At 44.7% G+C, this 24,005-nt stretch overlaps 1 protein-coding gene across 11 annotated transcripts in view; it reads right to left on the minus strand.

The window, feature by feature from the left end:
* Positions 1 to 24,005, minus strand: part of ADGRB1 (adhesion G protein-coupled receptor B1) — a 283,170-nt gene that overhangs the window by 16,520 nt on the left and 242,645 nt on the right. For 7 of the 11 annotated variants that reach the window (XM_077781813.1, XM_077781806.1, XM_077781809.1 and 4 more), the window contains 7 exons: positions 18,267 to 18,365; positions 10,237 to 10,408; positions 9,018 to 9,113; positions 6,363 to 6,417; positions 2,113 to 2,789; positions 1,458 to 1,493; positions 729 to 833 (listed from right to left, as the gene is read on the minus strand). In XM_077781813.1, the coding sequence (XP_077637939.1) occupies positions 729 to 833; positions 1,458 to 1,493; positions 2,113 to 2,789; positions 6,363 to 6,417; positions 9,018 to 9,113; positions 10,237 to 10,408; positions 18,267 to 18,365 (1,240 nt within the window). The remainder of the gene's footprint in view (positions 1 to 728; positions 834 to 1,457; positions 1,494 to 2,112; positions 2,790 to 6,362; positions 6,418 to 9,017; positions 9,114 to 10,236; positions 10,409 to 18,266; positions 18,366 to 24,005) is intronic. The other 4 variants (XM_077781812.1, XM_077781819.1, XM_077781807.1 and 1 more) reach the window with 3 other exon arrangements.

A 24,005-nucleotide genomic window follows, 5' to 3' on the forward strand; every position in this document is an offset into this window, starting at 1 on the left:
TCAGCACCCACAGAAGGAAGAACTTCTTCCTAATATCCAATCTAACCCTACTCACTGTCAGGTTAAAGCCCTTGCCCCTTGCTGGTTGTCACAGTCTTGTCACTACCTGACCTTGCCAAAGTCCAGCTCCTGTAGTGACTGAAAGGCCACAATAAGCTCATCTAGGAGTCTTCTCTTCTACAGGCTGAACAATCCAAATTTTCTCAGCCTTTCCTTATAGGAGAGATGCTCCAGCCCTTGGAGAACCTTCATGGCCTCGTCTGGACCTGCTCATTTCCACATGTCAGCTGTCACAGATAACCTGGATTTAATATTTTCCATTCCTGAAAATGTGCTCCCAGCATCACATCTTAAATCCCACTGCTGTGGCCATCCTAAATATCCCATCACTGCCACCTTGGCCTCTGCCTCAGCCCCTCAAGGGAGGGGAGATGCTTCCCCTCTTTCTGCCCTCTCCACTTTCCACCCAGATTTCCTCATGGTCACCCCAATTTCCAGTTCCTACCCAGGAGTGGATGAATAGGGCACAAAGGGATGACCTGGAAGGGAATGCCAAGGATAGACACAGAGAAGACAACACCACAGACAGACAGAAGGACAGAATCCTCCTCCTGGGCTGCTGTGTGGTGTACATGTGTTTTCTGCAAGATGCATGGTCAAAAACCAATTTCCTGCTGGTTCCCATGCTCCTGCTGGCACCAGAGGGCTTCTGGAAGTGTCTGACTAACCTTGCTGTCCGTTGTTGGAGACTCCTTCTCCTTCTCTGCGTGCTGGAGTTTTCTGTTCAGGTCCTGGAACATGTCTTGGTGACGTTTCCTCGTGTGCATGATTTTCTGGAGCAAACACAAAGGGCCACAGATCAGCAAACCCCATCAGGAACACGTCCTCCCACCAGAGTTACATCATTTAACCCCAGCTCTGTCTCCCTGCAGGTGCCTGAAATACCTTCAGCATTTACTGAGGACCCACTGCAGCACTGCTTTTATTTTCAAGGTGAGATGGTGGGAGAAAGTGTAAAATACTAATTTTTGACCTAAAAAAAAACCCTTAAACATGCAACAATCCGATTTTTATGCTGCAGAATTTAAGCTTGACTGTCAATGTCCTCAGGAAGGTTTGCTGCCCTTCTTTAACTGATCGCTGTCCCCATGCCCAGCCTTTCATCAGTTTGTCACCTCTGTAAATGTGTTCAGGGCCCACCCAAACATTAGGGTAGAATTGGGGTAATTTAATTAAAAAATGTTCCACAATGTCATTTTCTTTTTAATTCAACCCATCTGCATTTCACTTCTACCTTCTGCTGCCCAGAAGGAGAGGCAGGACAGCTTCTAGAAGGATTTCCCTTTCCACGTTTGAGCAGGCTGAACATGCATTTCCTGTGCTCTGGCAAGGGTGAAATAATTGGAGAGGGTGGCTCAAAAAATTTGGGACCAACATTTAGAAAGGGATGTACTCACCTCAAAATCTAACTCTGCATACCGGGATTTCCGCCTCTGGGTGGTTCAGGAGAGAAGAAGATGGGTAAAAGTTAGTAAGAGAATAAAACAGGAAAAGTCCTTCTCCTTTCCCTTTTTCTACACCTTTAACGTGTTTTTCTGGCTCTTAATGATGGGAAGTGCCAAATATTTTGAGTTATTGAATCATTTATGTTGGAAGGGATATTAAAATCAACCAGTTCCAACCTCCTGCCATGGGCATGAACACTTTCCACTATCCCAGGTTGTTCCAAGCACCATCCAGCCTGGATCACTGGGATTTTCTCATCTGTACCATGCCTGAAATCATCAAAATGAGAAATAGGGTAAAGGATATAAAGGTGAAAAGATGTGCCATGTGCCTGGCATTAATATGAATAATCTTTGATAAATTAACTTTTGTTTTGACTTTGCAGCACCTGTAGGGCTAAAAACAGTTGATCTGGCAATGGAAGTTGTGACATTACATTCCAAAATAAGATCACATGCCAGTGGTCCCTCAGGGTAATACGACACTGGCATTGCATCCTGGGCTACATTTTCCCTGAAGTTTTTCTTTTCAGCCCCCTGGAGTGGCTGGGATTGAGGGCAGAACACCACCCTGGGCTGAGAACGCTGCTGCCGTTTCCATGCTCACCTCCAAGGAGCTCATGGAGAGGGTGGAGACGGTCTCGCTCTTGGACACCACACCCGAGTTCCCTGAGTCACCCGTGTCACACAGGCTGTTGGGAATCTGCGACTCGTTGGAGATGTTCTGTGGAGCCAGCTGCTGCTGCTGCTGGATCATGGAGGAACCCTGCACCTCACTGCACGCCATGGTCACCGGCTCCCGCGGGGGACTCTTGACCACGAAGCCGGGGTCGGTGGCCATGCTGAGGTGGATGAGCCGTGTCTGAGGCATCTGGTCGATGTTGATGCTGTACTTGCTCTCATCTTTGGGTTTGGCCCTCAAGGTGGACGTGTTGGTGGGCAGGATCACGTAGCTGGTGTCCAGGGTCTGCTCTTGCGCCCGCGAGAGCTCCGAGTCCAACTTCTTGAAGATGTCCCCGTCGCAGATGTAGATGGATTTCGGCGGCTGGTTCTTGTCCTTCTTCAGGGTGAGGGAGTGGTTGCTGAACTCGTTCAGGTTGATGGCGCCCAGGTAGTGTGGGGAGCCCTGAAGGTGCATTTTGGAGACGTTGGCTGGAAGACTGTTGAAGTTGGATGAGCCTTTCTGGTGGTTGAGTTTCAGCTTCTCCTCGTCGGGCAGCGATGGGCGCTTCAGGGTCCCCGTGATGGTCGAGGTTCTGCACGTGGTGATGTCCTTGTTCAGCACTGGGGAGACAGAGAAGCGTCCTCAGCACCTCACCTGGCGTTTTGTTGGTACATCAAGACACCTCCCACAGTCACTTCCCTCTCCCAAAGAGGCACAACAGTGTTTAACATTATCTATATTTTTAAAATCCAGGAAACTGAAGGCAAAATTAAAGCTAGGGAGGAAAAAATCTGTGTTATTTTGAGAGAATTCTCTGTGATGTGAGTTTTCCAACACAATCACGGCCAAAACTCCCATCTAGGTCAACATATTGATAACAATACCCTGAAAACCAAAGAGATTTTTAGATATTTAGTATATCTGGTATATACATGTATATATTAAATCTATACGCTATTAGCCTGTGGAGTAGAATTGTTGAAAATAAAAGGTTGCTTTTGTGTAAAAAAAAAAAATTATTTTGATTCAGGAAATAGCTGAAATACAACATTATCAATGATTCATACAAATATAACATCATCAAATGGTCTGGGCTGGAAGAGAACGTAAAAGGTCAATGAGTTCCAGCCCCCTTGAAATTTAAATTTTTGTATTAATTCACAAAAATACTTCCGGTTGCTCTTTTCCCATAACAGTTCCAGTATTAATAAACTGGTATTTTGAAGCACACAGTATTTTGTTATGAATTTCAAACTGCTCTCCAAAAAATCTTACATTCCAGTAATCATGATAAACCTTTGTAATAGCTCATTATTTAGGAATTTTCAATTTCCCTTCAGGAAAGCAAGTGGTGATGGGAATATTCCTTAAAAAAAAACTGAGTAGGAAGTGATCATGTCATAAAGGACATTTGGACACTCATTCCCACACAAAAATGCCCACAAAATAAATAATTTGCCCCTTTTCCAGGCATAATAATCTATTGCTCAGTTGGTTTCAGGCTGCAGCAAAGATCTTGGGAAAATAATGACGTCAACCTTGATGGCTCCATTGGGTGGAAAATCAGAAAATCATGGAAATCAGACTGTGGGGCAAAGTGTTGTGGGCTACTTACCCAGAATTTCAGCACAGCAAAAGAGAAAGAAATGTATGTTCCCCTTTCACCCATCGCAAGGAGGAAATAAAAATAGGTAAATGGATCTTTTTTTAGGACCAGGGAGAAGGATTTTTGGGGTGAGCTGACATCATTCAGCTGCTCCATGTGGGACAGAGGTGGGACGGGCATCCCATGGCACTGAGGACACGCTGGTTTTCCTACCAGCTCCGAGTGGGAGTGAGGGACGATCAAAGCCCCCTCCCCAAGACTACAGAGCAGGCAAGGCAGGATGACCAGGGCACCAAGGAGAATAAAAAGAGCTTGTAAAGAGCTTTTAAAGCTGAAAACTCTGACAGCCATAAGCATCTTGGCATCTCTGGGATAAATCAGAGCAAGTCAAACCCTTCCCTTGGGAGTGCCAGCAAGGTTTATTGATCCAGGCTCTTCTCCATGCTCATATAGCTGCAGAAAATAGGTTTGGAGAGGTTTCCACTTGGCAATCTCCAAGCAAGGAGCAGAGTGAGCCTTCAACACCGAGCCCTGGAGCAAATCCTACCAGGGGATCAATGTGAGGGGTTCTAAGTGGCCTCAGCCACATCCCAAATCCATCACAAGAGGGGAGATGGTGCCTCCAGGAGAAATGATGGCCAGAAACCATTGGACGGGTTCCTGGTTTTTATTATTCAATAAGCAGAGTGCATGGGATGATGCACCGCTCCAAAAGGTCTCTGAAATGAGGTTTATTATTAACTACTTATCTTGGCACAATCTAATAGCACTTTATGAGAGAAGGAGAATCTCCAGGCAGACAAATACAAATTCTGGAGTTGGATGCAGGCAAAGGAGGGGAAGTTTAGGCTGTTGGCAAGCTGCTGATCCAGGGGCTCCTGCCATGAAATCCCATGAAACAAATCAGCTCCTTCCCTTCCTCTGGGAAACTCAATTTGGGATGAAAAGGTGTGGTGGCAGATCCAGAAAGGCTCCTCTAGAGGAGGAATCTGGGGTCTGCAGTGGTTTACAGCTGACTCTGTGCCTGGTGAATGTTCCCTGAGCATCCCCTTGACTCAGACTTGGCCCCCCACACGTTTTTCACACGTGATTTTTTGTGACTGAGATATTTGGTGTCAAAAGAGAAGGAGGGAGACAAATGAGAAGAGGCTGACAGCTAGAAATTAGATTAGAAAGTGTGAGACAGAAAAACAGAAAGAAAAAACAAATTGAGAGACCCTGAAAAGAGATAAATGGACAGAAAGAGACCATGAAATAAGATATCACAGGGGTAAGTGAGATAAATATACTGTGACTGTGATAAGCACAGGGAGAGGGAGTGAGGCAGAGAGATGGACAGGAAAAGATAAATAAGATATAGATAGATATTAGACAGATAAATGATAGTGACAGTGACAGACAATACACAGAAACACAGTGACAGGGACAAATGTTGACAGACAGAAATACATAAATAACAGGTACAGCAAGACAGACAGCTGAGGACAGAGATAAATAAGTGATTGTGAGATAGAATGAAATAGATGAATTATAGATAAATACATTAGAAGCAGATAAATAAATGATAGATGAGATAAAGAAAAGGATAAATGAAAGGGACAGGTAGATATTTATATATAGAGAGAGAGGAGGGGAGAAAGAAAAAAGGCAGGGCAGGGAAAGAAGGAGAGAAAGAGAGAAGGAAAGAAGACAAGAAAACAGGAAAGAAGAAAAGAAAGAAAAATTAATAAAATTAAAGAGAAGCTTTGTCATAGTGGTAACTGAACACAGAATGTGCTGTCCCTGGCTTGGGAAGATCCTGGTTTGGAAGATATAAATTATGCAATTTCCAAGCAAGCTGGTATTTCTCTTGCTTGGCAGAGGGGAAAAGTCTGGGAGGGAAAATTAAAGCTTCAGTATCTACAAAGGCTAAGAAAAATAACCTCAGCCAAAAGGTCAGTCATGCCAGGACCAGGAGAGGATGAGACCTGCAGAGAGGAACAGGCAGCCAGGGAGAATCCAGGCAGCACAGACACCCCTGGGATTATTGGGAAAAGGAGCTGTCAACTCATGCACATCCTCAGGATCCAAAGGAACCTGTGTGATGAACACACAGCAGAAAGGAGCAGGCAGAAGAGGAGAGATCCAACCACTTCCAGGCACACAGAAGAGCCTGGAGCCAGGTGGAGTGGTGGGAAGGCTCTCCACATTCCAGACTTTCTACAAAGACAGCCTTCATGAGCACAGAGCTGCCTGAGGTTGGCATCACCCCAGCAAGGGTTGCTGGAGCAAAGAAGAATCACAGTAGGAAGAGATGGATCCCATCTCTTCTTCCTTGATGCTCTTCTCTGCCACTGTGTTACATGACAAAAAAACCCAATTTCTCAGATGCAAGGCTTGATCTCAGTTAAAAGGCCAAAAGAGGTACAGGAAAATAGGAAAGGGAAAGGGAGAATTCAGGGTGTTGCTTTCTTTTGGCCGGGGTTGAAAGGAAGGGCAACCCACGTGAGGACATGCAAGGCACCAAGACACACACAAAGGGAACAGAAAGGGAAGAAAAAAATTGGCCTAGTTCAATCCCCAAACCAGGTCACTTGCTGATTCTCACCTGTGATGTGCTCACCTGATCTACAAGCCATGTCCACGTCCTTCTCGAAATCGGTCTGAAAGACAGAGAACACAGAGGATGTGGTCAAAAGGGGGTGGTGAAGGACAGGAAAACTTGGAAAATGCAAAACCCCCCCTTTATTAGTGAGGTGGGCACAGCCTTTGCCAGGAGAGTGGAGAGGTTTGGCTTGGATTTTCAAACATGGAAAACACACCATGTTTTTTCACCTGTTGGGTTTTGAATTTGATCACTGATAAAGCTGGAACATTGCTTTTCAACTGGGGTTCATCTGCTCATCCATTCACTTAGTCCTGGGCTGCAGACTAAAAAATCTTCCTGGAGCACATTTATGTGCACTCATAAAAAACAGGGAACAGGATCCTGGCCCAAACTGTTTTGAATGTATCACTCCATACATAAATTTAAGTGGATTCCCCACCCTTTATTAAAGAGATCTGGGGATCCTGCTGGGAATGCTTCAGCCCCACTGGGCTTTTTTGTGATCTGTCACCAAGTCACATAAAGTGGGAACAAGTCTCTGCTTCTGAAACTCTTAACATATAAAATCAATGTCTCCCACAGGCACAAAGGCTGAATAACTTTTTCAAGTGGTCTGCGCAGCCAAAGGGAACTCCTTTCTTCTCCCAGGAGGAGTTAATCCTTTTTCTGAAGCTTTGAGCAGATAACATTTCAAAGAACTGGATAAACTGAGTCACAGCGGGCCGTGAGCTTTCATGGAGTAATGGGGAAGCTGCAGACTGGCAGAAGGTAGAAGAGTTCACTGATTATTTCTGGTATCATTTCAGAAAGACACTTAACATCATTAATGTGATGAAATAAAATCCATTTGAATACTGAGAAGAATGTGGGTAAAAATCCCCATCCCCCTGGGATAAACACTTATATATTAGCAGGTGAAGGGCCAAGAGTTTTTGAACTATCTCAGCCTTCCTGATGCTAATTTTGCAGTAAATTCTTTGGGATATCAAACAAATCTGAAAAGAACAGAAGAGAAATACGACTGAACTAACATTCAAATGGGCAAATAGGATGACACAGAAAAATATAATCTCATTTTCATGATAGGAGTTCCAGAAAAATGCAGCTGAACAGCCTGCACTAATTCTGCTGATAAATAAATGAAAGACAGGTTTATATTTAATACCAGTCAACAAGATTTTGTAGGGAAAACAGTTCTACTCAGCTGAGCTCCTTTTCACTAGCTGGGCAGATTTGGAGATAAACGGAAAAGGTAACGGCAAAAATGTCATCCTGCAAAAGCTTTTGATTCCTTCGGTGATTTTACAACAAAATGACATTGTACCCCTCTAAAAATACCAGCGAGGAGTCATCACTCACAGGCAGATTCTGCTGCTTTTTGTGCTGGAATGTGAGGAAAGTGACTGTAAGCTCCCTGCTCCTCCCAACACTCATCAGAAGCACAGGAGGAAATGCAACATTGCTAAAAAACTCACAGCTGACACAGAATTTCCCAAGGTGGCTGATAATGAATGGAAATGTGGAGTTGTACAGGGATGCAAAACCCTGAAGCTTGGGATGGCGACAGCAGACTGACAATCACAGGATCCACCCTTTTTTTTCAGGATGCTGAGAATCTGGAGGGGGTTATATAAATAATATGAGGGCACGTGATTTACAGAGGGAGAATAAGAAAGCTCTGGGTGTTAGCTTAGGGAAAAGAAGATTGAGACTGGGTGTGATTATGGTGTCTATTACTGAAGAAGCCGAAGCACCAGGCATGCAAGGGGCCCTCTAATTACCCACAATTAGGCAGAGCGAGAACCTGTCTGAAAATGAGAAGACTCTGCATTTAAATGAGGCACCTGTTTTTAGGAAACACCACCGAGCTGTGGTGGAATTAAAGCTCTGGTGATGTCTTGGCTCCAAGGTTCTGCTGTTTGAAATGAGGTCTTGTAGCCAGGTAGAAACTGCTCAGTACAGGAGTGACTGGAGAAAAACATCACTGGGTTGTGCTGTAGCTCTAATATTAACCAAGAGCTTTTGGAAGTTGCTCAGATCCTCTGATTCTCCTGATATCTTTATCTTAACCTCAGAAATTAAACGTTTCTTGCATCAACTACATCATGACAGGGGAGCAGATGCAGGGCAAAGCCCCACAGCCAATTTCTTTACTGTTTGCAAAGGACTTACACAACAGGACCACAATTTACAGAGCTTAAACTATTCCCAGTGAAGCAAAGTATGCTTTTGAGAAAAAAAAATCCCTCTGAGACTGCATTTTTTTATGGTAGCAACCTAACAGACTGTGATTAAAACAGCATTAAACTACTACTTCCTAGCTCCAGCCAGGACCAGGCAGCTTGATGGGGATGAAAAGGTCTGGAAGACACTGGAGTTGTATTTTGGTTCTTTATTTTTCTGGGAAAGAAAGGATCTCACCAAGTTGTCTGCAAAACCTGGTGTGCAGGCTTGAGAACCTTAAAACGACAATGTAACGCCCCATATTTGTGTGAAAAAGTCCATTTTAAGGGCTGCGTTTGCTCAAGCAAAAGTTTGAAGGAAATAAGAATGGTGAATTAATGATCTGTGATGGACAGAGCCCTCTGCTTATCAGTTATGAGTCAAAAATCCCCACAAACCCCCTACTAAAGGGGAAGTGGGAGTTTTCCCTACCATTAGCTGAGCGTGTCCGTTCTGAAATGACCCCCCTGAGTCTCCATTCCCTTCCTCCTGACGATCCACAACCCGGCACTTCACAGCATCCTGGACCTGCAGGAACAGATTGGCAAAGGTCGGAGTCAGACTGACCAAACCACGTTAAATTCTGCTGAAATCCAAAATAAAAATAGCCCTTGTTAGATCAAAAGGGCACGGACCCTGCTTTAGCAGCATCCAGGCATTTCTTTCACATGGTTTATGTGTTACATATTTCACACACTGAAGAGCAACTCGGAGGTTTTCCAGCCACCCTGGGTCGCTGCCTAGGTCACTTCCATTTGCTTGATTTATACAGTCAGGAATAAAAATGTCTTTGATTTTGCAGCTTGCAATATGTTTAAAATGGATGCTCCTGCATTAATCATTGTATTGGTGTCTACAAAGTCTGATTAGGATCCTGTAATACAAATCTGATCCCAAACTCTCTGAAATAATTGGGAAAAAAAAAATCCCAGTGACTGCAATGGGAGTTAAATGCAGACTCATATTTATAATGCAATTAGTGGAAGGAGTCTCAGCCAAGGCAGTGGTGTAATTCCATTGATTTCATTGGCCTGACATAAGAAATTAATCTGTTTTACTGAATTTAAAGGAACTGTAAGAAGATAAAATTAATATTGAAAAAAAAGCCCCTTCCTGTCTCTGTTATTAATAGTCTCTTCACTCTGCAGGATGAGAAGAATAAAAGAAACATAAAAGATTCGTCCTTTTCTTCCCTGATATAATTCACCATTTTAAATCTCCACAGGGAGGCTGAAGAGAAATTCCTCAATTTCCTTGCCTGATTATTGCTAGCTGCACCTCCTAGCTGGAATATCAAGGTGTTAATGCCAGCACAGATTTCATCCTGCAAATCTCAGTGCATCTCACCTCTCCTGAAATCACACAAATGACTTCTTTAATGTGGCATTTTTGGAGGTGGGGTGTGAACATTCTGGAAATGAGAATTTTGATGGTAAACAAGCAAAACCTGACATGTTATCCCATCTCACCCTGATTCACCCCTCCTTCCGTCTGACTGAAAATGTCAGTCACGTCTGGGGTCATATGTCCCCACAAAGTGAAATTTGTAGGGTTAGAGAAGTTACCAAGCTGGCTGGGCACGTTTCCAGGTGTTTTTTATGGGAAATAATGTTAATTATGTAACAGATAATTACAGACTCCTCCCTCTCACCTCCCGCCTGAGGATGCAGTGGACCATGACGATGACAAATCCCTCCAAGGAGTCGAAGACGGCGAAAAGGATCTGGAAAAGCGCCGAGCGCCGGTCGGTGATGGCCAGGACTGCGGACATCCAGGTGAGAGCCAGCAGGGGCAGCACCACGCAGGAGCTCCAGAGGGATGCCCTGTCAAGGGAGGGGGAAAGAGAGCTCAGCTCCACCTCACCCACTTCCAGGTGGGCTTCTAATTCAGCCTCCCGATCCCACCGGGCTGCAGAGGATTTCTCCAGCCAACATCTCCATGTGGGAGAGCTTTCCTGAGCCCCTCTCCCAGGGAAGCAGGAAGAGGCTCTGCACGCTCATGCCACCCAAACACAGGGGACAACTTCCCAACAGTGCAGTCATGCATAAAACTGGAGGTGGGGAGGAAGGATGTGGATCCCTCCCTCCCCTTTCCACGCCCTTCCCACTCTGCCCCTAATCCAGCACCACGGCTTTTCCCAAGGGAAGGAGACAAAATACAATCACTGCAGGTTGCCAAGGGGGAGGGGAACAGTTGCAGCAGAGACTGGTCTGTCACGATGGCTGTCGGTACTCGGGTCACAGACACTTGGACTTCCACAGCACATGGAAGACACCAACACTGGGACGCGTCACGCTTTCGAGTGACTCAAACGGACAGGCAGAGAGCTGATGTGCAGACTGAAATATCTGAAATATCCTTTTAATCTACAGATGATGGTCCCCACGACACTGGGGACTGAAATCTGACCTCACCTCCTCATGGCAAGAACATTTTCAGCTTTCTTTTGAGATCTCCCCAGCTGATGCTTTGGAGGAAAAAAAAAGGCTTTTTGTTCCATGTTTGACAATTCTTGTAAGTTTATTCCTGTGTGGACATTTACTTAAGATTCCAACCACATCTCCATTCACAAGACAGAAAACTGGACAAAACAAGTTTTCTGTGATGCTGCCCCAGGAAACTCTAGTTTAGCTGTGAATGATGGCCCTGCAAACGGGAAAGCAGCTCTTTTCCCAAAGATTCTTTAGGCATCCATCTCTCCAACAGGAAAAAAAGATCCCAAACAATTTTAACAGCTGACTAGGGAGATTTTAAGCTGTCACTCATCCCATCTATTTGGCACCAAGAATATGAGGAGAATTTCTCTGTGGGCTTGTACCTAACAAACCAGAGAAGGCCTCGAATAACAAGAGGAGCTACAAGAAAACCTCCAAATACAAACAAATACAGGCAAGACAAGAAATTACAGGACAGATACCATGAAACACGTTCAGCAGTACTTACATGGGACTTGCTCACCATTTCCTGATCTAATATTTACTTGCTGGTTTAGCTCACAGACCTCAGTGAGAGTTTTACCTGAACAAAGCTGGAGCTTGGATACAGGTTTGGACATCAGGATAGAACTCCCTGGCTTCATTAAGGGTTTTTCAGGGATTGTTACATCAGTTCTGCAATGACCACACACTAAAGTGACAGTTTATTTTTACAGTCAGAATGAGGCCCTGTTTGCAAATATCCCTACAGCCTGTCCACACTTGGATCTGTTCATTAATGGTATTATTAAGGAATTTAATTGACCTAAAGGAGCAGGGAAATGGAATTATTTTTCTTTTTAATTAGAACAAGCGTTATGAGACCTCTTTGTAAGGCAAAGGCCATGATATAATCTGATACCTTTTAATTTTATCTTGGGTGGCAAATGCAAATTCCTTTAATGCCGAAGACGAACTAAGATTTCAAAGTGTTATTAAAAAATACACAAAAAACCAGCCCGCAACCAAACAACTCCTGAAGAGAAATAACTTATTCCAATTCTCTGAAATCTGCCTCATTACACTGAAATCTCTCTTTGCTGTCATTTGTGGTAGTGCCTTCATAAATCTGGCTAAGCAGCAGATGCATGAAAGAAAACATCAGAGAGGCAGAAATGCTGAATGGAAAGATAAGATTTAGCTGATAAGGAATCTTTCTAGATGTGTCTTCCATGCACGTATCTGCCAACACAACATGGCTGAGTAGATGAAATAATTCCAGCAGCAAGGGGAAACCATAAAGTTCACTAAAAGCTGCTGGAAATGGTCTGTAAGAGACAACTCTGCTTCCTGGAATTATCTGGTGTTCCAGAACATTCCTGGTACATCCATTCTGTGAATGTTACTGCCACCAATGTGGAACAGGAAACCTGGCAATGGATCTGACCCAGGTCTGAACCAAATAACTAAATCTGGGTGGGTTTTCCATTCCTGAAAAGAACTGCAGGCTCACAATGACAATGATCTGGATCTGGATCCAAGACTTAGATGTGGATCTGGGGTTGCAAGGGATGCTGCTGAGAAGGTAAATTATATGTAAATTATGTTTCTCTTCAGCAAATGGTCAGATTTGAACCCACTAGCTTCAAAACCTGCTTTAAGAATTAATTGTTTGAGTCAATTTGCTCTGCCCTTCCAACCAGATGATGAAAACATCATCTGCCCTTCCAGCTCAGCTGATGACCACATATTCAGCTGGATCAAATCAGGATTTTCCCAAGTTGTACTGATTTACATCAAATCAGAGTTCTGGTCTTTTCCAGATGCCTTCTCAGCAGCATTCATCCCTTACAAAATCGATGGAAATTCTGCTTGCTACTTAAATGCATCATCTTTATTCTTAGGCAGCAGGTGGCAACAGGTCACAGGAAATGGATATCACTCTAATTTCACTTGCAGGGCTCTGCTTAGATTTTTGAAATATTAAACAATTAAAGAAATCTGGTACAGGCTGAAATTTCAGGTGAAAACTCACAGGAAGACAAGTGGGTTTTCTGTGAGACTGCCCTTAATTCTACTTGCTATGAGCTGAATTCATAGCAGGAGTCATTTTTCAACCACCTTCCCACACGTCCCTTTTTTAGGAGGCACAATGAGTCTTTTAAAGATCCCAGAATGACTTATAGGACCTAAGAAATATCACATTAGGGTGCTTATCACGAGATGTGATATGAAATGAGCAATTGTTATACAAAGCCATCGTGACCATCTAATGGCTTCTCATGGATTAGCCACGATCAATAAATCCATTACTTTTATTGCTTGGGACAAAGGAATTAGCTGGCAGATCCTCTTATTTATCCCATTTATGACAGCCCTCAGGACAAGTGACAGCAGCATCCCATCTGAGGTTGGAAAAGACCTCTCAGATCAAGTCCAAATCTTTTCCCAGCACTGCAAAACCCGGCACTAAACCATGTCCCCAAGTGCCACATTTACACAGTTTTTAAATCCTCCTGGGATGGGGACAATCTGTGACAATACTTGATCATCCTTTCAGTGAAGAGATTTTTTCCCCAATATCCAACCTGAACCTCCCCTGGTGCAACCTGAGGCCATTTCCTTCCATTTTGTCACTTTGATAGGAGGAGATACCAACCCCAGACTGGCTCCAACCTCCCTCCAAGGAGTGATGAGGTGCTCCCAATCCTCCTTTCCTCCAGGATAAACCTTCCCAGCTCCCTCAGCCACTCCTAATTTGCTCTAAAACGTGGGATCTACCATGGGAAACACTCAGCCTTATGAAAGCACACACCAGACTCTGCCCTGTCAGCAAGGATTTGGCCAAAATTACAAAATCTATTTGTGTTTTTGTCCTTTTTTGTAGCTGGAGGCATGGAGAGTTTTGTCTTTGCAAAAGAAGCAGAGCAAATGGATTGCACTTAGTGGAAAGCAATGGAAAGAGCAAAAAGAATGGGTTTGGAGATAAAGATCTACATGAAGAAAGATGAAGAGTCCTGCACCCTGAGAAAAGGCAGGTGCAGGGGGACACACAGGACATGCCAATAAAGATGTAAAGGGCCATTAGAAAGGGTAAAGTGATCAATTATTTTCATTACTCAACTGTGACAGAGCAGCAGCAACTTAAAGAAGCAGCAGACGGGAAAAAAATCACTTTATAATTCAAAAGCAGCTCCTGGAGAGGAGCTCTGAAACGGGAATTGGTCACTGGACTCAACAAATAATGGATGGCTCCTTACACACCAGCAGTTCTGCTGCTGGAAAATCACAGTACAGGGATGTGCTTTATTTATTCTCTCATGCTTCTCTGATCCTCTGACCTGTATTCACAGAATTACAGAATCATGGAATGGTTTGGGCTGGAAGGAACCTTAAAAATCATCTAATTCCACCCCACTGCCATAAGCAGGGACACTTTTCACTAGACCAGGCTGCCCACAGCTCCATCCAACCTGGCTTTAAACACTTTTTAAACACTTAATAACTGCTCCTCCCAAAAGCAAGAATGTTGTCCCAATTTCAGGGACTTTCAGAGCAAATCCCTGTAACTCTGCCTACATAACCAAGATAGGAAACCTGTAACCAAAAAAGAGGGGAAGCTCTGCTTGCTCTTCCCGTGCACAGGCAAAAAAGAAACACCTGCTGTCATTTCTATCCTCCCCTAAAAGATGATTCCACTCCAGTAGCTGCAATATAAATAATAAAATTAGGGCAACAGGAAATCGAATGCCTCTAAACTGCCCTGAGCAGCCTGGTCTGGTGGAAAGGGTTCATAGTGGGGGATCTGGAATGAGATGAACTTTAGGGTCCCTCCCAACCCAAACCACTCTGTGATGATTTTATGACACATGAGACAGGCAGGTGATGAGGCAGCTGTGACCAGACTGCCTCATTATTCACCTTTAATTAAGGAAGGTGATCTCTGGGAGTCCAAGAAGGACTTGCAGGATCCAGGGATTATCCCCAGGTAAGGGTAGGATTTCAAAGTCCTTGAACCATGAGGACAACACTCTCCTGAGGAACAGTCTCTTTTCTAGACCAGCCATGCATGGCAGCACTGACTCACATTAATCCTGGAATTACAATTCAGGCAGAAAATTTGACATCCAAGACTCCCTAAAAGGATATTGAACCAAGAAAAAGGGCAAAACCCTTATATGGGAGATTTGACACGTGAATTCCTAAGGATTTAAGAGGAATGATGATGATATGGGTCATGAAAAACTCCCATCACTGGCTCCTGGGTGAGGTGCCTGGAAAAATACACTGTGCCAGGGTTTTAGTCCTGGGCCAGTCTCTTCCCACTGGTCAGAGCCTGAGAGTCCAGATTTCCAATGAGCTGCTTGGCAAGGATTCATAAAATCATGGAATGGTTTGGGTTGGAAGGGACCTTAAAGATCATTTAGTTTCAACCCCCTGTCATGGGCATGGACACCTTCCACTATCCCAGGTTGCTCAGAGCTCTGTGCATCCTGGCCTTGAACACTTTCAGGGATGGGACATCAACTTCCATCCATCCATCCATCCATCCATCCATCCATCCATCCATCCATCCATCCTCCATCCATCCACCCATCCCTCAGCACTCCCTGGTCTATGTAGTGGATTCCCTCGTTCACAGCAAGTACCAAGAAAAGCCAAGCCCCTGAGACACATTTTCCATCTCAGCTAAAATAATTTTCACAGGTAGCAAAGACAAATTAATTCCAAGGCACCATTTCACAGGCTGAGGGTGCCCCACGGGCTGCAATAAATGGGAGGAAATGTGGGAACAGAATTCTTCCAATGGCAAAACCTGCCCAAGATCTTTTTCAGCACAGCCTAAAGGGAAGGATTTATTTCACCCACACCTGTCAAGCCCAGCTAAACCCTAGCAGGTCACAGACATCCAGTGATTTCCATTTATCATTCCCCAGGTCAAGAAATCACACAATTTCCAGTACTTATTTTTCCACTTCTGTCACTTTTCTCTCCCATCACTTCCCTCTGTTTTCTTTCCTTCACACATCCCCTTCTCCGACCGCAGATCTCACCACAAAGATTTCCAAAAGCCAAGAAAAACGGTCTAAAGGATCTACTTCTCACTCCATGCTATCCCAGAAATAAACCTCTGGAAGCTATGGGAGGGAAGCTGGAGAGGAACAATCAACCCCAGCAGGAACAAGCAGGAACATCCTTGATGTGCTCTGCACTAAAAAATTATGGCTCAATCCAGGTCAGGGAGGAGCCAGGAATCCTCATTTCATCCACATTCCAAGACTCCAAAACTGAACGGCAAAGCTGCTGCAAGGTCTGGGAGGAGGGAGCCCAGCAGAAGGGAGGCAGTGGCATGAAGAATAATCAGGGTTTTGCCTTTTTGACAACCTCATTTACAAGAAATTTGGAGATGGAAAACCAGGAACAGTTCAGCTGCAGGATGAAGTGGATCACAAGGGGAAATGAGTGAAGTCATTTGTGTATTCCTCAGTGTTGCCTTTGCAAGGATAAGAGCGCAGGACACTTGAGGACAAACAAAAAAATTGATACTGGACACTGTCATCTGAGGTACCCAGTCTGCTGGGAAACAAAACAGTAAAAAATCCTCTTACAAGAGCCCTCCAATTTCTGTCAATCCACTTAAATTAGAGAAGCAGGATGAATAGGAGATCTGGCTTTCATATCCCTTTTTTCTCCTGATTTGGAGATGAATCAGAATTTGTGATTTATCACAGACCAATGTCAGACATTATTGGAGAGGGACTTGAGACTGTTTAACTTTTAAAATTAATTTACTATGAACAGAAAGCCTCTTCTATTTAAGAGTCTAATTTATTAACAGTAAATCTACTGCTGGTTTAACATTGCTCTGCAGTTACAGGAATCCAAAAAGCAGCGAGCTGCTCACTCCAGACTGGTGGTACACGTGTCTGGACTGATTCCATCTCACCATCTTAGCTGGGCACTGCTGCAAAAGGTGAGTAAACGACCTTAGCAGTGAAAAATAAATCAAGTTTTGTTCAGTTCTTCATCTCACCGAGAAAACCACAGAATCATAAAATGGTTTGGGTTAGAAGAGGCCTTAAAGAACATCTCATTCCAACCCCCTGCCATGAGCAGGGACACCTTCCAGGTGCTCTTGAGTTGATTTGCTTTTATCTTTTTACATTTTGAGATCTGGCAATCGGCTGCCTCTTTTAGTTTAGATTAATTAAAGGTAGGAATTTTCAAACTGCAAATGAACTGAGACTGTTTCCCACACACATTTTGCATGCACTAATTTAGACATCAAAACCAAAGTGTAGTATCACTTGGATGTGATACAGATAATAAAATTACGCAAAAGGGAAGGAAGAAAGACAAACCTTCCCTCATCACTCTCCCTCCAACCTTAACCTTTGGGAAAAAAAAGCCAACCACATAAATAACAACATTTTTTCCAGCAGAACAAAGCTCTGGAATTATTTTTTTTCTTTTCTTTTCTTTTTTTTTTTTTAAGCTAACTCCAGAGGCATCTAAGAAGAGATTTAACAGCATTTGACTTTTGTAACTCAGAGCTATGAAACACTTTAAGATTTTGAGAATTAATTCCAAGTGCTTTCAGGGGGCCAAAAGAGGCAGTCAACACTTATCAAATCAGACCTGCAGGCCTACAAGGTATTAAACTTAACTTCAGCATAAGAGGAGGAAAAAAACACAAGTGATTCACCAACTCACTTAAACCACACTCAGTGCTCTGCAGCCTCTGGAGTTAAACACTCAAGCAGGTGCTCAAGTGGTTGACAAAGCTGGATTTTGGAGTCCCTGTCTGACACCAGAATTACTGGGAATCACAGCTTTAAGCACGGAACTCCAATAATGGAGCATTAAACAAATTAAACACAGCTTGCAAGAAATTCAGAGTTCCTTTGTCTTCCATGGGCTGGTCACATGCTTAAATCTTAAATCTAGGCATGTCAAAAAAAAGTGCTTTTCAGGATCCAGCCCATCAGCTCCAGGGGTGTTGCAGGAGCCCTGCTCTACTCATGGCCCACAGAATGAGGTCAGGGAGAGCTGGGGGATGTCAGGGAGGTGGGCAGGGACATGGGCAGAGAAAACAAACACGGGCTGGTGAGTGCAGGGAAATGGAAGAGGGAAATAAAAAAAGGAACTGAAAAGCGAAAATCAAAATGAAAATTAAAGAAAAAAAAAAAAAAAAAAAGAAAAGAAAAGAAAAAAAGAAGTGGAAAGAAAGAAAGAAAGAAAAGAAGTTGAAATTAGAGGAACTAACATGGCGTTACTGGTGGCTGTGGCCGAAACTTCAGCAGAAGAAACTACTCCACACTTGGAACATTTGAGCGTCATGCCGTAAAGGGGCACTGCCATCTGACTGCAATTAAAACCAAAAGACTGAAACAAAACAAAACACTTCGCTCATGAGCACAAACGTCGAAAGGAAAGGGAAAGAGAAGCCAAAAAGAAAGGAAGGAGAAAAGGGAGCCAACCAACCATACCCAGTTTGGGAAGAGAAATGAAAAGACAGGCAGGAATTAAAACTCTCTCATCTGTACCACTCCAGATGCGGGGAACGGGGGGAAATGGACAACTCAGATTTGTTGGTGCTGCTGGAGAGGGTGGAACTGTGTTGGTGAAAGTCTTGCCAGATTCAGGGTGTCTCTGGCACCCATGGAAGAGAAACCAGTACTGCTCTCCCAGTCTCCACCTCCTTCTTTTCATTTTTGGTGGGTTTTTTTTTTGTTTTTTTTTTTTTTTGAGAAATTGCTCTTTTCCCTCCTGGCCTTTTTGCTTCAAAACAAAAAAGGTGGCAGGGTTGTGCAGTAGAAGGCAAGAAGTAGGGCTGTGGGGGCTGTGCCTGCATATCTTCTATCCTAGAAGCAAAGCAAGGGATAAGTCACTTATTTTCTCTGACTGGGAGCTGGTGAGACCAGAACAGAGGCCACTCTTTGGTTTTTGGTCAGAGGCCACTTTTTGGTTTTCTGGTTCCCTCCCTGATGAAGGATGGGACTCCTTTATGTCCTGAAGTTAATCCTGAGCTTGGGTGTTTCCTCAGCCCCCTAACCTGCCCTGAAAGGAACCCGACTGGCTGACTGCTTCTGAGACATTCCCTCTCTCACATCCTGTTCTGGAGCCAAAAACATCTTTGGGATGAACCCTGAGAATTATTCCCACCTGCTGCCCCCACTTTTTCTGGATGGAACCACCACAAGAACAGCCCACTGAGGGCTGCTGGTATGAGGGGATCTCTTAAAGCACATCCTTGGGATTTTTAGCAGCTGATGTGTGGGAACCCCATTCAGCTCCTCTTCAGGAGCCCAGAAGCCACATTAGCTTGGCACTGGCCCCATTTCTTCCCAGAATTTACTGGTTGTGTGCTTTCCCTGCTCTGCACAGATCCACACCCACGTCAGATCTGGCTTGGAAAATGGGAAGGAGTCTGCAAAACATCCCCCAGACCTTCCTGCTGTGCCTGGCATCAGAGAAGACACGAAATCACTGCCCAGCACAGGGTCTGTCACCCCTGGGTGTGGTGGGGATGCTGCTGAGGGAGGTTTGCCCCAACCAGGAGGGTTTTCAGAGCCTTGCCCTGCCTGAGAGAGAGATCAGGTGACTCCACAGAACATTTCTTAGCTTTGGTGGCTCTCTGTTCAGTCTCACTGCAAAAAGACATCCTGATGAGCACCAACACAGCAGCAGCAGTGGGCCCAGTGGCCCCGTCTCAAGTGGCTATTCATTAGTCTTTTCATTAATTAGAGTGACACAAGTCATCATTCCCGTCCAGAATAATGACTAAGGCATCCCACAGAAGCTTTCAGACACGGAGGAAATTAGCTCCTGTGTCCACAGATAAATATCTTCCAGGAAGGATGTGTCAATCCTGTGAGGACAATGGCTGAACCAAAGATAAAGTGGGTCTGGAGAGGCATTAGGTGCTCGACCCTTAAAAAATAAAAGTACAACAGCTTATCCCCAAATCTATAAGCCACAAAGAACAGATAAGCAGAGAGACAGAGAGAGGCAGAGATAGGCAGCAAAAAGAAAAAAAGTAGATTGATTTGAGGAATTTGATGGGAAACTGTACCAGAAAAAAGATGAATGACACTGAATCACAGAGAACTGGCCAAAAGACCACTGTAAACACACAACTGTAGCTGCTGTTGGGTGTGTTTATGCAGAAAGTTGCAAGCAGTGGGCACAGATGTGGGTACATTCATCTAATAATTCCTTCTGGTCGGGGGCATGAGGTTGTTAATAAACAGAATTTCCGTAGCAGGTTTAGATTGGCGCCTGTGCGTATGAAAGGGAAGCTAATTAAATAATCACAGCAAATAATGCCTTCATTTAATTTAGCTTTTTCTGCTTCCTAAACATCCACAAAACGGCTCATCTGGTGTGTTCACTGGAGCCTGGACTTTGCTACCTTTTATTGAGCAGTGCTTTCCACCATGCTCAGCCCCAAGAGCAGGAGCACTGCTTCCAGCAGGAACCATTCCCAGAGGAAGGGCAGTCCCAACCCCTTCCTGTCTCAGTGGAGTTATCACCTTCCTAATCACTCTCTCCCCTCTGTGCTCTGACAACCCAGCTCTGTTCCACCCCATCAGGACACCTGCACAGAGATTGTTTCATACAAGGCTTTGGGGCAAACTCTTGGGTGGTTTCTGTGATCAACAGATAAAAGAGAGGTTCTCTAAGGGAGGAAAATGCTCCTGTCTCTCCTCAGGAGTGGCAGAGGAAGCCCAAAGAAATTAAACTCAGCTAAAATTAGTCCTGGTGAATATCCCTGATGGTCTCATTCTTCCCCCCTGCCTGTGTGAGCACACAAATGTGGAATAAACGCTGGCTGAATAAATTTGAAATTCATTTTAGAGGCTCCTGACATTAAAACATTCATTTTTTGGTAGTAATCCCTTCAAGGGAGCTCAAACAATGGAGGTGGAGTTGGCCAACAACAGAGACTGTTTTCTGGGATGGTTTTCTCCATTCCCAGACAGGTTTTGGCTTTTCTCCAGCTCTCCAGGTATTCACACCCCTTTCTCTACAGCCTGGTTTTGTGATCCACCTATAAAATCACTGCCACTAGAAAATCTGCATTTTCTGACAGATGTGACAACAATAATCACAGCTACTTCCACTGCTAAGTACAGGGCAGAATTTTGTGTTTCAGGTATTATTTCGTGAGAACTGTTGGCACTGATGAATTTGTGACAACCAATCTGTGGAGTGTGTGCTGGGCTCCTCTTAACATCCAACAGCTCTTTTTCCCCCCCCCGCTATTTTTGGGGGATTTTTTTTCCCCACCCTTTTTAAAAATTGTTTTTGCAACACTGAACCATACTTCTTGCCTCTGCTAAAGGAAACACAACGTTTCTTTAGACCATCTCCTCAGGTCCAAACATCTCCAAGGCCGTTACTCGTTCTGATTTTCTTCAGATCTACCTTCCAACACGGTTCCCAAGCCCAGGCCAGAAGCAGAGAACTAAAGGGAAAGGGGCACCAGGGCTCTCAAAAGTGCTCCCACACTCTCAGCAGGGGCACTTGGGAAGGGAGAACAAAACCATTGAGCACAGATAAGGCTTAAAAATGCTGCACACACACACACGGACACGAAAGAAGGTGGGGGGAGGGAAGAGAAAAGAAAGAAAAAACAAAGAACATCAGAAAAATGACTTTTTTGGATTTGTTTTCTTTTTGTTTTGTTTTTTTTTTTTTTTTGTTTTGTTTTTGTTTTGTTGCCTTGCAGGTTTTGTTTTTAAAGCCCAACTCTGAGTGTGATCAATAACCAGCTGCTGTGCATTAAATAAGGTCACTCCGTGTGCAGTTTGGATTAGAGAGGGAGGGACTGAGAGGCAGCAACTCGCTGCTTTGCTAATCCAATAAACCATTTATTGCAGCGCTGACTTTCAAGTGCAATTACCCTGCTCCAGACCCTGCCTTGCAGCCTGGGTGGTTTTTTTTTGAGTTCTCTCTTTGTCAAGAAGGCATCATCCAGAATGAAGCACTTGCTTGTTAGCAGCTGCTCGAAGCAATGAACCAAGGTCACTTCTTCACGTATTTTTCAACCCAGCAGCAGCTGGGATCTCTGATCACCCAAATCTCTTGTTTTATGGCCATGGCACTGCTCAGGCACCGAAATTCCCCTCTGCTGCACCCAGGGACCCCAAGGTTTGGTCATGTCAACACTGCTGATAAACCCTGAGCCTAAACAGGTCCCCGTGGTTTTTTCAAAATCATTAAGGTTGGAAAAGACCTCCAAGACTGAGCCCAACCTTAGACCAAACCCCTCCATGGCCATTAAACTCTATCACAAAATCCCAGGTCCACTTGTTTCTGGAGCACTTCCAAGGGATGGTGACTCCACCACTTCCCTGGGCAACCTGTTTCAAAGACTGGTTCTCTTTTTAGGGATGAAATTTTTCCAGATATCCAACCTGGACCTCCCCTGGTGCAGCTTGAGACAATTTCCCTTTGTCCTGTCACTTGTTACCTGGGAGCAGATTCCAGCCCTCACCTCACCACACCACTCCCTATTTCAGGGAGCTGTGGAGAGTGATGAGGTCTCACCTGAGCCTCCTTTTCTCCAGGCTAAGCCTCCCCAGCTGCCTCAGCTGCTCCTGGTATTCCAGACCCTTCCCCAACTCTGTTCCCATCTCTGGACCTTCTCCCAGCTCTGTTCCCTTCTCCAGCCCCTCAAGGTCTTTCCTGGAGTGAAGAGCCCAAAACCAAATACAGGATTTGAGGTGGTGGATAAGAATTTTTTGCCTCTACCCTGGGTTTTCCCTCCACCACTCAATCAAAAACCACTCAATTAAAAACCACTTTCACCCCCACTACTCAATAGAACAGTGTCAGGAATATTAAACCTCATCCATATTATCCACCCCTGCCCTCTGAGACTCAGTGGAGACCCCTTCTCCCTCCACTTTGACAGAGAGGATAGATCCATGCATCCTGTGTTTTGTCCACCAGCCTCCAAAGGTTTCAAACTCTGCCTCCATGCAGAGGAACCAGAAGAGCTTTTGCTCTCCTCATTTCTTTGTGAGCAGCTTCTTCCTTCCAGAACACAGCTGTTACCCACAGTGATAAATCAAATTCCTGCAGTGGACAATTGGGAGCACAGATCCCTGCCTTTCCCAGCAGCAGGTAAGGACAGAGCTTCTCTGACTGCAGCAGGAAGCCAAAAAGGCAGGGGAAAGTAACACAAATCTGACCTGGGCATCTGAGGAGACTCAGAGTGTCAGCCTGCCATTTCTGTCCCTTGCTCAGAGTAGAGCACAGCTCAGGGATAAAATCTGAGGCTAAATAAAATCAGACTGCAGGCTGATAAAATCAGACTAGATAAAATCAGACTGCAGGCTCCTTCCTAGAAATGGAGAGCAGAAGGGCTCTCATCCTGCTGGGGGTGTTGGCAATGGCAAAACAGCCACTGACAAAAGTTTGGGAGTAACCCAAGAGAGAGCCCTGCCTGGGAGCTGCTGCTCCCAGGGCAAAGTGGTGGGGAGAAATGTGGAGTCAGCTCTTGGCTTTATACTCCAAAGGAAACCAGGTAACAAAATCCTCTGGATTCAGGAATGGAGGCTGTGGAGAAGATAAAGAACCTCAGGTGGCAGCACAATTTTTTTCTGGCAGCAGAGGTTCTTAACTCACCTCTCCTGCTGCATGCATCTGCTGCTCTGCTCGGCCTCCAGAACCCATTCCCTTCCATCACACACCTCTGCTGTCCCTGAGACACCTGCCAGCCTCCAGACACCATCCCTGTCACCCAGCCCGTGCCACATGCCACACTCAGCACTGCTGAGCCTCTCTCTGCCGTCTCCAGGAGTGACAAAAGCCACTTTGCTCTCCCTCATTTCTGGGAGATGTACCAGCTTTGGCTGAAGCCGTTTTAACAAAGAGATGAACTTTCATCCTTCCTCCACAGCAACACAGGGCTGTTTCTTGGATTTCTGTGTCCTGCTGCACTGAATGATAGTGCAAAGGCATTAAATCAAGTGCATTTTTTTCTTTCCTTTTT

This window comes from Lonchura striata, chromosome 1 (assembly GCF_046129695.1).
Source record: "Lonchura striata isolate bLonStr1 chromosome 1, bLonStr1.mat, whole genome shotgun sequence".
Classification (NCBI taxonomy): Eukaryota; Metazoa; Chordata; class Aves; order Passeriformes; family Estrildidae; genus Lonchura; species Lonchura striata.